The sequence below is a fragment of the Phyllobates terribilis genome, unplaced genomic scaffold (assembly GCF_046119375.1).
Source record: "Phyllobates terribilis strain yellow unplaced genomic scaffold, ASM4611937v1 Scaffold_11__3_contigs__length_659146591, whole genome shotgun sequence".
Taxonomy (NCBI): domain Eukaryota; kingdom Metazoa; phylum Chordata; class Amphibia; order Anura; family Dendrobatidae; genus Phyllobates; species Phyllobates terribilis.
The window spans coordinates 218899078-218914600 of NW_027362771.1; the positions used below are offsets into that span (position 1 = coordinate 218899078).

At 39.5% G+C, this 15523-nt stretch overlaps 1 protein-coding gene across 4 annotated transcripts in view; it reads right to left on the reverse strand.

The window, feature by feature from the left end:
• Positions 1 to 510: 510 nt before the first annotated feature.
• PTPRZ1 (protein tyrosine phosphatase receptor type Z1) overlaps positions 511 to 15523 on the reverse strand; it is a 301694-nt gene continuing 286681 nt past the window's right edge. For all 4 annotated transcript variants that reach the window (XM_073652058.1, XM_073652061.1, XM_073652060.1 and 1 more), the window contains 5 exons: positions 7801 to 7929; positions 7437 to 7583; positions 6023 to 6165; positions 3903 to 4038; positions 511 to 1310 (listed from right to left, as the gene is read on the reverse strand). In XM_073652058.1, the coding sequence (XP_073508159.1) occupies positions 1173 to 1310; positions 3903 to 4038; positions 6023 to 6165; positions 7437 to 7583; positions 7801 to 7929 (693 nt within the window). In that variant the 3' untranslated portion in view covers positions 511 to 1172. The remainder of the gene's footprint in view (positions 1311 to 3902; positions 4039 to 6022; positions 6166 to 7436; positions 7584 to 7800; positions 7930 to 15523) is intronic.

Genomic DNA, 15523 nt, shown 5'->3' on the forward strand with positions numbered 1-15523 from the left:
TTCTCATATTTCTCCCAACTCTTCCTGCTATCCCCGCCCACACTACCCCCTCACACTAACATTTCCTCCCTGTCCCATCCACAATAACAGTCTCCTGTATTCGGCTCCTATGGAACAATTACCAGGCTGCCAACTTCAACGCCTCTACAGCGCAGCTGTGAGCTCAGCAATGCCATGAGGTAACATCATCACGCCAATACACGTCAGGGCTGTGGTCTGATATGCACTCCTCCTCTATTGTACTGGTGCCGCTCGTGTGTTCGATTGTATTTGTGCCTGCATGTCAGGAGGAATCAGCATCCTCCCTGTTCTCCAAGTTAGTTATCAGTATAACAGAAGGCTCAGAGAATTGGCTGAGTTCCTCTCTGAAGTAGCGCCCCCTGGGAGCCAGTTCAGATTGCTGCCTGAGGTGAGATGCTCATCTGGCCTCATGGCAGAAGTGGCCCAAAGTACAGATATAAATTTATTATGCATTATATCTTTCAAGGATAGAAACAATTTTACAAAATATTGGATTAGCCCAATACACATGTACTGGAAACTATTTTTAATATTTATTTCATAATAGTGGTTAACATTCCATGCAAAACAGTAGTAATGATATCATTAAAGAATCGCATAAACAGGTCAGGACATATAGTTACAATAAAAACAGAGTATATCAATGTAACAATGCAAATACAAGTAACTAGAAAACGGACTCTCTGATCAAATATAAAAATCTACAATTATAAATATAAATTTGGTCCATGGAGTCACAAACAGTATTTACAGTAATGTTAAGTTCCTTACGTCCTTAGCTCGGCGTAGCTTCTTCATTTAAATTTTATACTATTTACAATCCAATATTAAAACTACAAAACTACTAAATATAAGCATTACCACATAACTACACAGTACATATCTGCGCTGAAAAGGAACACCGCTATAAATATCGAGAATCAAAAGATTAGAAATGTGTTAGTAGTAAACTAATACTGAGTAAATATAAGACAACGCCATTTATAAAACACTGTCAATAACTAGTCAATTAATAATGAGATGATGGATTACAAAATCTTCCCCAAGGCACACATTATAAATTGTGGGTAGTAAGCAAAAGTCATTTACAAAAATAGTGCTGGAAGAAGTTTCAAAGAGATATGTGATGAGCAGCCAGATAGTTCCTAAGATTACACTAAGGATTCCAGGCTTTCTGATGTGTTCCCATCTGGTAGAGCAGATCCATTGCTCTCCATACATGCCACCTGGCCCTCCTGTCTTGTGCTCACCAGACTCAGGATAGCCTTATATAAGAACTGAAACTGCTCCTAGAAAAAGCGTGGAGAGTAATTCATTAACATTGCTGCACATATAATCTACTATTTCATTATTTCACATTTGGCAAGTATTAAATATATTTACAATGGTTTCAAACCAGTGCATTAATATTGATAAGCAATAAGTTAACATGTGTTCTAATGTAAAGGACTCACAAGTCAAAACATGTGTGTATTGGGTATCTCTAGGAAGCATGTGGGCCGCAGCAAGTACCCTCCTCCTGTATCTGAGGTCAGAGATTGTCAGACTCTATGGCTACTTTATTAGATGATTACCGAGGAGTCATCATAGACCTCCCTTTTATCTAATGAAACCTTTTACCCTCTGATTGCTTTTTATTATCTTCATCTACCTCTCTTTCTCTTCCTCCTTGAGTGAGAGGTCCTTCCTTCTAGGTAGAAGACCTGGGCTACAGATTTAAGATTGGTTTTAGGAAGTATACAGCTGTTCTATTGGCTACAAATCTGTTCCTGATTGTGGGGCTCCTGACCCAAACTAACTCTGTGTTACAACAGCCCGAACGTGGTTGTCCTGACCTGAACTTACAGCCTGAAAAGCCTAGTTGGCAGACCGTAAAATACTGTCACCATATGGTCATGTTAATCTGTAGATTTTTTTTATATACAGGTGCATCTCACGAAATTAGAATATCAAAAAGTTAATTTATTTCAGTTCTTCAATACAAAAAGTGAAACTCATATTATATAGAGTCATTACAAACAGTGTGATCTATTTCAAGTGTTTATTTCTGTTAATGTTGATGATTATGGCTTACAGCCAATGAAAACACAGAAGTCATTATCCTTTTGCATCAATTACTCCATCAATGCGGCGTGGCATGGAGGCGATCAGACTGTGGCACTGCTGAGGTGTTACGGAAGCCCAGGTTGCTTTGATAGCAGCCTTCAGCTCGTCTGCATTGTTGGGTCTGGAGTCTCTCATCTTCCTCTTGACAATACCCCATAGATTCTCTATAGGGTTAAGGTTAGGCGAGTTTTCTGGCCAATCAAGCACAGTGATACTGTTGTTTTTAAACCAGGTATTGGTACTTTCGGCAGTGTGGACAGGTGCCAAGTCCTGCTGGAGAATGAAATTTCCATCTCCCAAAAAGCTTGTCAGCAGAGGGAAGCATGAAGTGCTCTAAAATTTCCTGGTAGACGGCTGCGCTGACTTTGGTCTTGATAAAACAAAGTGGACCTACACCAGCAGATGACATGGTTCTCCAAACCATCACTGATTGTGGAAACTTCATACTAGACCTCAAGCAGCTTGGATTGTGTGCCTCTCCACTCTTCCTCCAGACTCTGGGACCTTGATTTCCAAATGAAAATTGGAACTCTGGGACCTTGTGGAGTGCGTCAATGACTACCTTCTGGACATCTGTTAAGTCAGCAGTCTTCATCATGATTGTGGAGCCTACTGAAACAAACTAAGGGAGCTTTTTAAACGCTAAAGAATCCTTTGCGGGTGTTTAATTTACTGAGACAATGTTGATGATTATGGCTTACAGCCAATGAAAGCACAAAAGTCATTAACAGAAATAAACACTTGAAACAGATCACTCTAATGACTCTATATAATATATGAGTTTCACTAGTATTGAAGAACCAAAATAAATGAACTTTTTGATGATATTCTAGTTTAGTGAGATACACTTGTATGTGTATCATTCAACTATGGAGGGTAATTATTATTACTGCCTATGATTTATTTAAAAAAACGTAATGATAAAAAGCTAAGACTAACCAACAAGTAACTACCCAATATGCTTTTGGAGTGTTGAGCAAAACAAACTACCCAGAAGAAACCCACACTAACTCCAAGTAGATGTTGTCCTTCTAGGCCACTGTGCTACCCATAATGTCCACTGTACCTAAATGGGGACTGTGGTTTTATGAACAAGCAGTGTGATGAAAATATTCAGAATTTAATATAAAACCTTCAGCTTTTCTCAATACCAGTGGGTCAAACACCTATCCATACAATATAGGACCCTGACCCCACCTGCTACAATAGTGAATCAAGAGGTTACTGGTATTATGCAAACAGCCAAACAGTTTGTGCTCTGTTGTTTCTTAACTTGCAAAGATGGTAAATCGCAGTAATGGACAACCATTGTACAGATAGGTGCAGGTCCTAGATATGAGACCTACATAGATCTGAGATTTGTCATATGTTCTATGGAAATGTCTTACATGTCTCAGAGGGGAGAAACAATTTTAGTAAAATTATAAGCATTCTAAAGCACAGAGTTGTCAAACTAATTTTCTGCACAACACTCTTATCATTTAATTTTGTTTTCCAATTTGTTTATAAAGTCTGTAAGTTACATCTTACTTATATTCACTGTGAGCTGAAAAATTATGATAAATACAATTGCAATGACCTGCTCAAGAACTACCACCCTCAAAAAAATTCACAGACTCATCAATAGTTTTTCACAGACACTGGAAAAAAGTGCCGAACTGTCGAATTAGAATTTCTGGACAAATGACAACTTTACAAACGAAAAAAAAAATTGCAACAGAATTTGCTGAGGTCTGTCCTCCCAGTTATTGATTGTACAAAGGTTGTATACTTACTAAGTCTGTGAAGATCCCTGGTCGCATCAGGTTAATCATTTTGGCCACCTGATAAACATCTACAGAGTTTTCATTCTCTAGTTGTTGCATAAGAGTAGACAAAGCGCAGAATGTTCCAGCTGTCACTCCTCCATACCTGAAATAAGGGGAGACACGAAATGCAGACCCAAAAGTACAAAATGTTAGTATGAATGCATAATATGTTTCACAGTAAGCGGATGGAGTAAAAGTAATGCAGTCTAAAGAGAGAGACTATAGGCAGTTCATGGAGTATGTCACCCCCTGACTGATATCATCTATTACTAACGAGAAAAAATAACTAGTAATGATTGTTGTTTTACAAGCAGAAACCTTCAAGTCCACAGAAATATAATATTTTTGGGTCGTATTTTACTTAGCTCATTCATCTAAGCTGCAGTTTAATTAAACTAAAACTGAAGGGGAATTTATGGTCAGAAAATAACTGTTTTAAATCATGTTTTGAAGTGAAATATTAAAAAGAAAATATAGTAGGGTTTCTTTTTTAATTTTTCATGTCACTAAATAAAAAAAAATCCTGAACTAGTGCAGATTATGCCCAAACCACTGATGCAATCGTCTGACAATGTTCTGTAAATACACAAATAGGGAGGATTTGTGGATAATCTGCGCTGCTGGTATACCCTTCTGATAGATCCAAGTCCAGACAGGAGGTATTTAACATTTTTTCTTTATTTAGTCAACGCGTTTCAAAGTACTACAGACTTCTTAATCAGGACAAAAAAAATCTTCTGTGAATAAGTCCTATCCTCACTACGAAGATCCAATGGACACTTCTAGGTTTGAAGTATGGCAGGAGAATGCTACCGAATATAATGCATTTTGCCTACTGTAAAATTTGGTGGAGGAAGACTTTTGAATTGAACACAGTAGAAACAATATAATAGTTTCTTAGCTGTAAAGCAGATCTCTGAACTGTATGTAATGAGGTCTTCCAACCCTCAACACCCCTGCAAATCATTGAGGACACTTCAGTGACTATTGCGTTCCCACACAACAATGTGAACTTTACATTGCAGCTCAATCTCTAGTATACTTGTATATGATTAAGCTGTAATTCCAGGCACAATAGGTACTTAAAGTGCAGCACTGTGCAATCTAAAAAATTGAAGCGGATGTGACCATCAATTAAAAAAAAAGAAAACTTGGAAACCCCTTAAACAAAACAAGTAAAAGCCTAAGCAAAAAGGCTGCCTCCGTAATCATATAAAAAGAATAGAATAAAACATGTACAATCCAGAAGTAAGAAGTGAATAAAAAAAGAGTTTCAGTATCTGGTTTTAGAATATAACATGACATATCTTAGTTTCTATTACTCTACTTACGCTACTCAAGCAAAGATTTTACGTCACATTTGCCCAATAATAATGTTTGCTAAAAACTGACTCTTAAAAGTAAAATTAATCTACACTGAAGATCCAACTCATTAATACTTGCATTTCATACGCCATTCTTAATGCAGGGGTCACTGAAATACAATGCAACAAATCCATAAAGAGGCACAAACCACTTAATGATTTGGCGCAACTTCTCCGTGGTATATGTCTCCACTGATGCAACCCCAGTAAGACATTGGAGTAGCATTTCTAAAAAAAGGTTTGAAACTTTAGCAGAATTTGCACTTTTACAGAAGCAGCGCCCCTTCTCGCCCCAACAACTCTCCTGCCCTGTCCATTGTGGTGAACGCCAAAAGTCGCAACATTTTTGCACAACTCCATGTGGCGCACACATTTTCCAACTTTTCTAAATATTTTACACCAGCTTTCTGGCGTAAAAGCTTTGATGAATCGCCCCTATAATGTATTTTTATCATTAAAGGCATGAATCATAGCTGTAACTAAAATAACTTTTGCCTGATTAAAAAATCTCAGCCAATTTATGCTATAAGTATTTCCTAAGTATAGAAGTCATACAAGAAATGCATCAGAATCAGGAAGAGTTTTCCTATTTTTTTATTATACTTTATAGTCTAATTTATCCAATCATCTTCAGAAGACGATAACTAGACCTTTAAATTAGTATCACATACATAAATATTTAGGAAAAAAGGTAACATTTATAAAAGAATATATCAGACTTACTCATCATGTACAACAATAGGTCCGTCTTTATTGGCTGCTTCTTCCTTGATCAGATTTATAAGCTCAAATGTCTTACTCATTCGACTGTCAGGGTTTGGCCACTTTGGACAATGGAAATGTTTCACTTCCAAAACATAGTCATCCTAACAAGAATAACATTTGCAAGGGTTTACCAAACAGATGATAGATAGATGATACAGTTGCATCTCACTAAATTAGAATATCATCAAAAAGTTAATTTATTTCAGTTCTTCAATACAAAAAGTGAAACTCATATTATACAGAGTCATTACAAATAGAGTGATCTATTTCAAGTGTTTATTTCTGTTAATGTTGATGATTATGGCTTACAGCCAATGAAAACACAAAAGTCATTATCTCAGTAAATTAGAATACTTTATTACAACAGCTTGAAAAATGGTTTTAAAATCTGAAATGTTGGCCTACTGAAATGTATGTTCAGTAAATGCACTCAATACTTGGTCGAGGCTCCTTTTGCATCAATTACTGCATCAATGCGGCGTGGCATGGAGGTAATCAGCCTGCGGCACTGCTGAGGTGTTATGGAAGCCCAGGTTGCTTTGATAGCAGCCTTCAGCTTGTCTGAATTGTTGGGTCTGGTGTCTCATCTTTCTCTTGACAATACCCCATAGATTCTCTATGGGGTTAAGATCAGGCGCGTTTGCAGGCCAATTAAGCACAGTGATTCTGTTGTTTGTAAACCAGGTATTGGGACTTTTGGCAGTGTGAACAGGTGCCAAGTCCTGCTGGAGAATGAAATTTCCATATTCAAAAAGCTTGTCGGCAGAGAGAAGCAGGAAGTGCTCTAAAATTTCCTGGTAGACGACTGCGCTGACTTTGGTCTTGATAAAACACAGTGGATCTACACCAGCAGATGACATGGCTCCCCAAACCATCACTGATTGTGGAAACTTCACACTAGACCTCAAGCAGCTTGGATTGTGTGCCTCTCCACTCTTCCTCCAGACTCTGGGACCTTGATTTCCAAATTAAAATTGGAACTCTGGGACCTTGTGGAGTGTGTTAATGACTGCCTTCTGGACATCTGTCAAGCTAGCAGTCTTCCCCATGATTGTGGAGCCTACTGAAACAGACTAAAGGACCTTTTTAAACGCTTAGGAAGCATTTGCAGGTGTTTTTTGCTAATTATTTTAATTTACTGAGATAATGCCTTTTGTCTATATATAATGACTCTATATATTATGAGTTTCACTTTTTGTATTGAAGAACAGAAATAAATTAACTTTTTGATGATATTCTAATTTAGTGAGATGCACCTGTAGATGATGATATACCAGAGATAGATAGAGAAGATATACTATATATATATATTTTATCTGATTAAAATGTATCTATCATCTATCAGATATAGAACATAAAGATCTGCAATTACCTGTGTAGCTTCTAAAATAAAATCTTGGATAATGAGTTTTTCTTCATTAGAAAGACAAACATGATCTTCTCCAGCCAAAGACACAGTAAACGTTTCACATGTAATTGGTTCATCTCTGTTCGGCCAATACACAAATTCATCTTCCGCCTGGGCAAGTAATAGTATTAAAAAAAAATGTACACAGTGCACAAATAAAAACAACAACTCTATATTTTTCACATAATACAACTAAAATGAAAAAGAATACTGAAATCCATGTACACTTTTTCATGTCAAATGTATTACCAAAAATATCAGTTAACATAACATTAGTGATTGTGTTTAAACAGTAAAATCCCTGAACAGTTGATAAACTGAGACTTACCATGTTCTGGTTATCGGGAAGCATTACAATTATCTGAGAATTGTGGTCCCAGATCATCCTCCAGAAATCTTTTATAGTGTGTAATAATGGGTGCTGTGTTATGATGAATTCATTACTTTCATGGTAGCCCTGCAGAGAAAATATTGTGCATCAAATTATTAATGAAGCAGATACGATCCACAGATTAAATATAAGCCAAATACCAGGTATGACTGTTCATCTTAGCTTCTTTCCATCAGGTGTTTGGTATTTTCAGCAGTATTTTTGCTGTAGTAGTTTGCACTAATATTGTTGCAGTCATAGTGTAAAATACTAGTAACATAATGAAAACCGTACAGGCCCCATTAGAATCTGTAACACTAAAAGTGGATGTGCTGCATATTTTCCATTTAGATCCTAAGTCCTTTCACTTTTTACCTAACAATTTTATATGAGTAAAATCATTTTACCATATAACAGTAGACAATATTACAATAGGAAATAATATGACATCACCCTTCAGAAATGTTTATTTTTTAAATGAGATTCCTGAAATGTCATGATTAGGGGCAGGTTATCAGTGGCAGAGAAGGAAAATCCCTAACATTAAGGCACGTATTATGCTCTATAAAGAAAGAAATATGATCGCATTTATTTGTGCCATAGAAACTCCCATCTTAATTGCTACAAAAGAATCTATGCAGCCATATGGTTTCTAAGACACTTTAACCACTTCGCGCCAGAGCCTGTTTTTGCCTTCGTGTCCAGGCCAATTTTTTCAATTCTGACCACTGTCACTTTATGAAGTAATTACTCTGGAATGCTTCAACGGATTCCCCTGATTCTGAGATTGTTTTTTCGTGACATATTGTACTTCATAATAGTAGTAAAATTTCTTCGATATCACTTGCGTTTATTTGTGAAAAAATCGGAAATTTGGCGAAAATTTTGAAAATTTTGCAATTTTCAAACTTTGAATTTTCATGCCCTTAAATCAGAGAGATATGTCACACAAAATAGTTAATAAATAACATTTCCCACATGTCTACTTTACATCAGCACAATTTTGGAACCAAAATTTTTTTTGTTAGGAAGCTATAAGGGTTAAAAATTGACCAGCGATTTCTCATTTTTCCAACAAAATTTACAAAAACATTTTTTTAGGGACCACATCTTATTTGAAGTGACTTTGAGGGGCCTTTATGACAGAAAATACCCAAAAGTGACACCATTCTAAAAACTGCACCCCTCAAAACCACATTCAAGAAGTTCATTAACCCTTCAGGTGTTTCACGGGAATTTTTGGAATGTGGAAGAAAACAATGAACAGTTAACTTTTTTTTCACAAAAATTTTACTTTAGACACAATTTTTTTATTTTCACAAGGGTAACAGGAAAAAATGGACAAAACAATTTGTAGTGCAATTTCTCATGAGCGCGCTGATACCCCATATGTGAGGGAAAAACACTGTTTGAGCGCACTGCAGGGTTCGGAATGGAAGGAGCGCCATTAGACTTTTTGAACAATTAGCGGACGCCATGTTGCGTTTGGAGAGCTCCTGATATGCCTAAACAGTGGAAACCCCCCACAAGTGACACCATTTTGGAAACTAGACCCCTTAGGGAACTTATCTAGATGTGTGGTGAGCACCTTGAACCCCAGGGTGCTTCACAGAAGTTTATAATATTGAGCTGTAAAAATAAAATTTTCACATTTTTCCCACAAAAACGTTTTTCATCCCTTAATTTTGCATTATCATAAGGGTAATAGGAGAAATTGCACCATGAAATTTGTTGTGCAATTTCTCCTGAACACGCTGATACCCCATGTGGGGGAAAACCACTGTTTGGGCGCATGGCAGGGTATGGAAGGGAAGGAGCGCCATTTGACTTTTTGAATGTAAAATTTGCTTGAATAATTAGCGGACGCCATGTTGCATTTGGGGAGCCCCTGATGTGCCTAAACAGTGGAAACTCCCCACAAGTGACACCATTTTGGAAACTAGACCCCTTAGGGAACTTATCTAGATGTGTGGTGAGCACCTTGCACCCCCAGGTGCTTCACAGAAGTTTATAATATTGAGCCGTAAAAATAAAATTTTCACATTTTTCCCACAAAAAATGTTTTTCATCCCCTAATTTTGCATTATCATAAGGATAAAAGGAGAAATTGCACCATGAAATTTGTTGTGCAATTTCTCCTGAGTATGCCGATACCCCATATGTGGGGGAAAACCACTGCTTTGGTGTATGGCAGGGTTCGAAAGAGAATGGAGCGCTATGTTGGCTGGGATAGGTTACAGACACCATGTCACATTTGAAGAGTCGCTGACATGCCGAAACAGCGGAAACCCCCACAAGTGACCCCATTTTGTAAACTACACCTCTCAAGGAATTCATCTAGGGAAGTAGTGAGTATTTTTTAATTTTTAAATTTATACCATTGGGCAGTGAAGAAAACATAATTATATTTTTGCCACAAAAAAATGTTTTACCCTCAGATTTTACATTTTCACACAGGGCAATGGGTAAAAATGGTGACGAAATGTGTCACACAATTTCTTCTAAAAGTGGCAATACCCCATATGTGGCTGTATCGTACCGCTCAGCCATACGGCGAGATCTGGGAGGGACGGAGCACTATTTGACAATTGGAGAACAAATTATTGTAGAATAGGCATTTGGATTTGGGAGCACAAAATTTTCTGAATTTATTTTGGGGGCAAAGGCCATTTCGCTTTTTCGCTTTGGGGGTCCTGAGAGCTGCGGGACCACCGACCGTTCATAAACGTCGGCGCTGCACAGAGCCCAGGCAGCGCCAACGTTTTTGTACAGTGAGCGGTCTTGAAGCGGTTAATATATTTCTCCAGGAGAATCTGTTAAAGCTCCTATCCAGATGAGTCCCTTTAAGTAAGGCCACAGTCACACATTCAGTATTCGGTCAGTATTTTACCTTAGTATGTGTCAGCCAAAACCAGGAGTGGAAACATCAGAGAAAAAGTATAATAGAAACACGTCACCACTTCTGTATTTATCACCCACTCCTGGTTTTGGCTTACAAATACTGATGCAAAATACTGACCAAATACTGAATGTGTGAACGTGACTAGAGCTATCATCTTTTATTATTATCATTACTAAAATATAACTTACTAGATGGTGGCCCGATTCTACACTGTGTTCCAAATTATTATGCAAATAATATTTTCTCAGATTTTGGCACCCATGCTCCCCTGACCTCAACCCCATTGAGAACCTCTGGAGCATCATCAAAAGGAGTGTCTATGATGGCAGGAGGCAGTTCACATCTAAGCAACAGCTCTGGGAGGGTATTCTGTCCTCATGCAAAACAATTAAAGCAGAAACCTTCCAAAACCTGACAAATTCAATGGACGAGAGAGTTCAGAAGCTCTTTTCGAACAAGGGGTCCTATGTGCAAATGTAACATCACCTAGAATAAAGTTTTGAGTTGAAAACTGTTTGATTTCAGTTTGTAATAACCTGCTAATGCTTATAATTTCAAAAATGACCATTTTTTTGTTCTTTAGTAAAATGAAAAGGTTGAAAACTCTGCTGTGCATAATAATTTGGAACATGCATTTTGAGTGCAGTTGGAGTTTTTTATTTTTTTAAAAATATACTGTTATCATAGGCAGTTTGTACAAAAACCTTTCAATTGTACTCTAATAGTTATTTGACTGGAAAATTACAATGACTGCAATTCATATAGGTAATTTTGGAAAATCTGAGAAAATATTATTTGCATAATAATTTGGAACACCGTGTAACGCATCGGGTATTCTAGAATATGTATGCGGCCGACCGGACGCAATCAGCAGAATGTTGTTTAAATTTGGCGCCAAAATCGCTGATTGGTCGCGGCCGGCAACTGCGACCAATCAGCAAAACGGCGTTTAAATTTGGCGGCAATATCGGTGATTGGTCGCAGGTGGCGACCGCGACCAATCAGCGAACTGTGTTAGTGAGGACCGGAGAGCTTGTTTAAATTTGGCGATAAAATCGCTGATTAGTCGCGACTGCGACCACTCAGCAAAACGGTGTTTAAATTTTGCGCCAATATCGCTGATTGGTCGCGACTAATCAGCAGAGCGGTGTTTAAATTTGGTGCCAATATCGCTGATTGGTCGCGACCGCCAGCCGCGACCAATCAGCAGAACGGTGTTTAAATTTGGCGCCAATAATGCGGATTGGTCGCGGTCGCGACCAATTAGCAGAGCGGTGTTTAAATTTGGCGCCAATTTAGCTGATTGGTCGCGGTCGGCCGGCGGCCGCGACCAATCAGCAGAGTGTTGTTTAAATTTGGCGCCAATCTCGCTGATTGGTCGCGGTCGGCCGGCGGCCGCGACCAATCAGCAGAGTGCTGCTTAAATTTGGCGCCAATCTCGCTGATTGGTCGCAGCTGGCGGCCGCGACCAATCAGCAGAGCGGTGTTTAAATTTTGCGGCAAGATCACTGATTGGTGGCGGCAGGAGGCCGCGACCAATCAGCGAATTGTATTAGTGAGGACCAGGGAGCGGCCGCGACCAATCAGCACAGCAGTGTTTAAATGTGGCGCCAAGATCGCTGATTGGTCGCGGCCGCTGTTTAAATTTTGCGGTAAAATCGCTGATTGGTCGCAGGCAGTGTCCGCGACCAATCAGCACAGCAGTGTTTAAATGTGGTGCCAAGATCGCTGACTGGCCGCGGGCAGCGGCCGCGACCAATCAGCACAGCAGTGTTTAAATGTGGCGCCAAGGTCGCTGATTGGTCGCAGCCGCTGTTAAAATTTTGCGTTAAAATTGCTGATTGGTCGCTGGCAGCGTCCGCGACCAATCAGCACAGCAGTGTTTAAATGTGGCGCCAAGATCGCTGATTGGTTGCGGGCAGCATCCGCGACCAATCAGCACAGCAGTGTTTAAATGTGGCGCCAAAATCGCTGATTGGTCGCGGGCAGCGTCCGCGACCAATCAGCACAGCAGTGTTTAAATGTGGCGCCAAAATCGCTGATTGGTCGCGGGCAGCAGCCGCGACCAATCAGCTCAGCGGTGTTTAAATTTTGCGCCAAGATCACTGATTGGTCGCGGCAGGAGGCCGCGACCAATCAGCGAATCGTATTGGTGAGGACCGGGGATCGGAATCATATTGGTGAGGACCGGGGAGCGGCGCTGCCTGTGCGGCTACTTCCGCTGCGAGAAGCCGGGAGATGCGCGGCTGCTCGCAGCAGAAGTATCCCGACCGGCCTCGCCGCTCCCCGGTCCTCCCTTGACACCCTAGCCGCATGGAGGTCAGCGGCGCCGCCGGTCGGGAGATGAGCGCCTCGCGCCAGTCATCTCCCTGCTGCATCGCCACTGACCTCCGTCCTGCAGATGAGCCGCTAACGGCCGCCATCTTTTCCTCAAATCCTGCGTCGCTGATTGGTCACGGCCGTTCCAATCAGCGACGCGGGATTTCCTGGACAGACAGACAGAAAGACAGACACAGACAGACAGACGGGATAAGACTATTATATATATAGATGCTAGGTACTATTTTAAATGAATACTATGATAGTCCTCTAGTTGAATCTTAAGCATTTTTTTAGTATGAGGTATAAGTCCTTAGTGTGTGTATTTTCCAATCTTGCTGTCTATTTGAGAGCATTATTTCTCAGTTCTCATATTGCTGCAATAGTTATGTTGACGGTGTGCCTGCAGTACAAGCTAAAGCTACCACAATTGTTAAAACCTGACACACAAGCCTATATTCCAGACATAGTTTACTGCTAAACCAGCTTTTAGTCCAATAACCAAATAGAGAGGGCCTAGTTAGATAATAAAAGGCTCAAATGATTTGCTCACACTTTAAACCCCTGTACTCCTGATGAAGCCAGTTTAGTGCTGAAACAAGTCAGGGTGGGGAAAGGGCTTGTATGTTAGGTTTTATCAGATATGGTGGCTGTCCTTTACTCATGTAAGATGTTGTGTACTGGAGTCACATCATCAACACAACGATTAAAGTAATAGGAGAACTGAGGTCAGGAATATTGGAAAATCCACACAATAACAACATAGTCCACCAGTATTATATTAATAATTTGGTTAGTGTGGGGTTATATCACCTCATTCACTTTAAATAACATCTAATCAAAGTGTTGTTTTGTTAATGCCAGTGGACATGATGGACTAAGAGTAACATTTTTGTGAATTTGGATAATTGTATATGCATGTTGTATATTTTACCACCATTCCAAGGTCCAAACCCTGTTGTTATTGTATCATCTCATTGTTTATACTGGCTGAATAAAGGTGATTTACAAAAGTATATACAGTCCCAGAAGTTTTGAGACTGATACAGATTTTGGTTTTCACAAAGTTTGCTGCAGTGTTTTTAGATCTTTTAGTTGGATGTTTCTATGGTTAATGAAGTACAATTAGAAGCATTTCATTAATTTTTATACTTTTATTGACATATACATCAGATTTATGGAAAGACTCAATATTTACAGTGTTGACCTTTATTTTTCAAGACTTCTGTAAATCACCCTGGCATACTGGATGTCATACAAATATTAAGAAAATATTAAGAATTTCTTCCTCCCAGACCCCTCTTCATCCCCCCTCCCCTATAGTATTTGTTAAAAGAGAAGAGCTGACACTTTGGCCAGTGGCGTCTATGCAAATTAACACACACAGGAGAAATAGCTTGTAAGCAAATGCTAGCACAAAAGGTGCTACTGACCCAATTAACATTCGAATTTAGTTGCCAGTGACACAGACCTGTGACAATTTACATCTAGCTGAGGAAGATTAATCCCGAGCTTCAAAAGAATTCAACAGAAATCTGCAGCCGGGCCGGCGCCAACATGAAATATGAAATATCTGGAGTTCCATATGTCCGATAATAATGGGACCCATATTTTTAGTGGCAGGGTCTGCCAAGGAACAATATGGATAATTTTTCGTAGCTGTACGCCCCTCCAAGGAGCGGTAATGCAGAAGTACAGAATGACAGACCGCAGCTGTATCATGTGTGGTCTCTGGAGAAAGGTAAATTCATAATAGAAAATATGACGTAGCTTGCAAGCTTCTGCGATCAACCACCGATAAGTTATCCCGGAAGTTAGAGATTCTAATAAAATTATGAAGGCTGGAGCCCAGCCCACGTGAGGTCATCACATGGGTGTGTGGCCAGGCCTATCCCTTCGGCGTAAAAGACACAGCCGAAGGGGGGGTCAGCGTTCATTGCCGAGAGTATAGATTCTATAAGCAAAGGATCACGTTTAATAATGGTCAAATCAAGTGGAGTGCCCTCCCTCCAGCTATATTGAATCGTCTCTGCGATCTGTCTAGTACGTAAGTCTTCTTTAATCCTGTTTAGTTTGTGTAACTGTATATTCTGTATTGTAAATGTCCATTTGTAAAACCTTTTGTATATTTTTCCTAAACACTGCCTCCCCTTTGGATTAAATATAAAATGTAATAGTCCTGTTTCTTTTGTTCTGTAACCGTTCCCTCCCTAGAAGCCATACGCTACCAGAATGCAGGCGTCTGACCTGGCCTGTATTATATTTCAAATTGGGTCGGTGGTGGCAGCGACTAATAATATTGGGCTATCATGAAGTTGGCAGTAACAGTACAGGGGCATATACACATATTCTATGCGTTGGAATCCGGAGGTGTGTATGCCATACGCTTTCTGTTCTCTTGCCGATAGCTACGTAGAGAGTAATCTGGATTGTGTGTGCGCGAATCCCTGCTCAATCCTG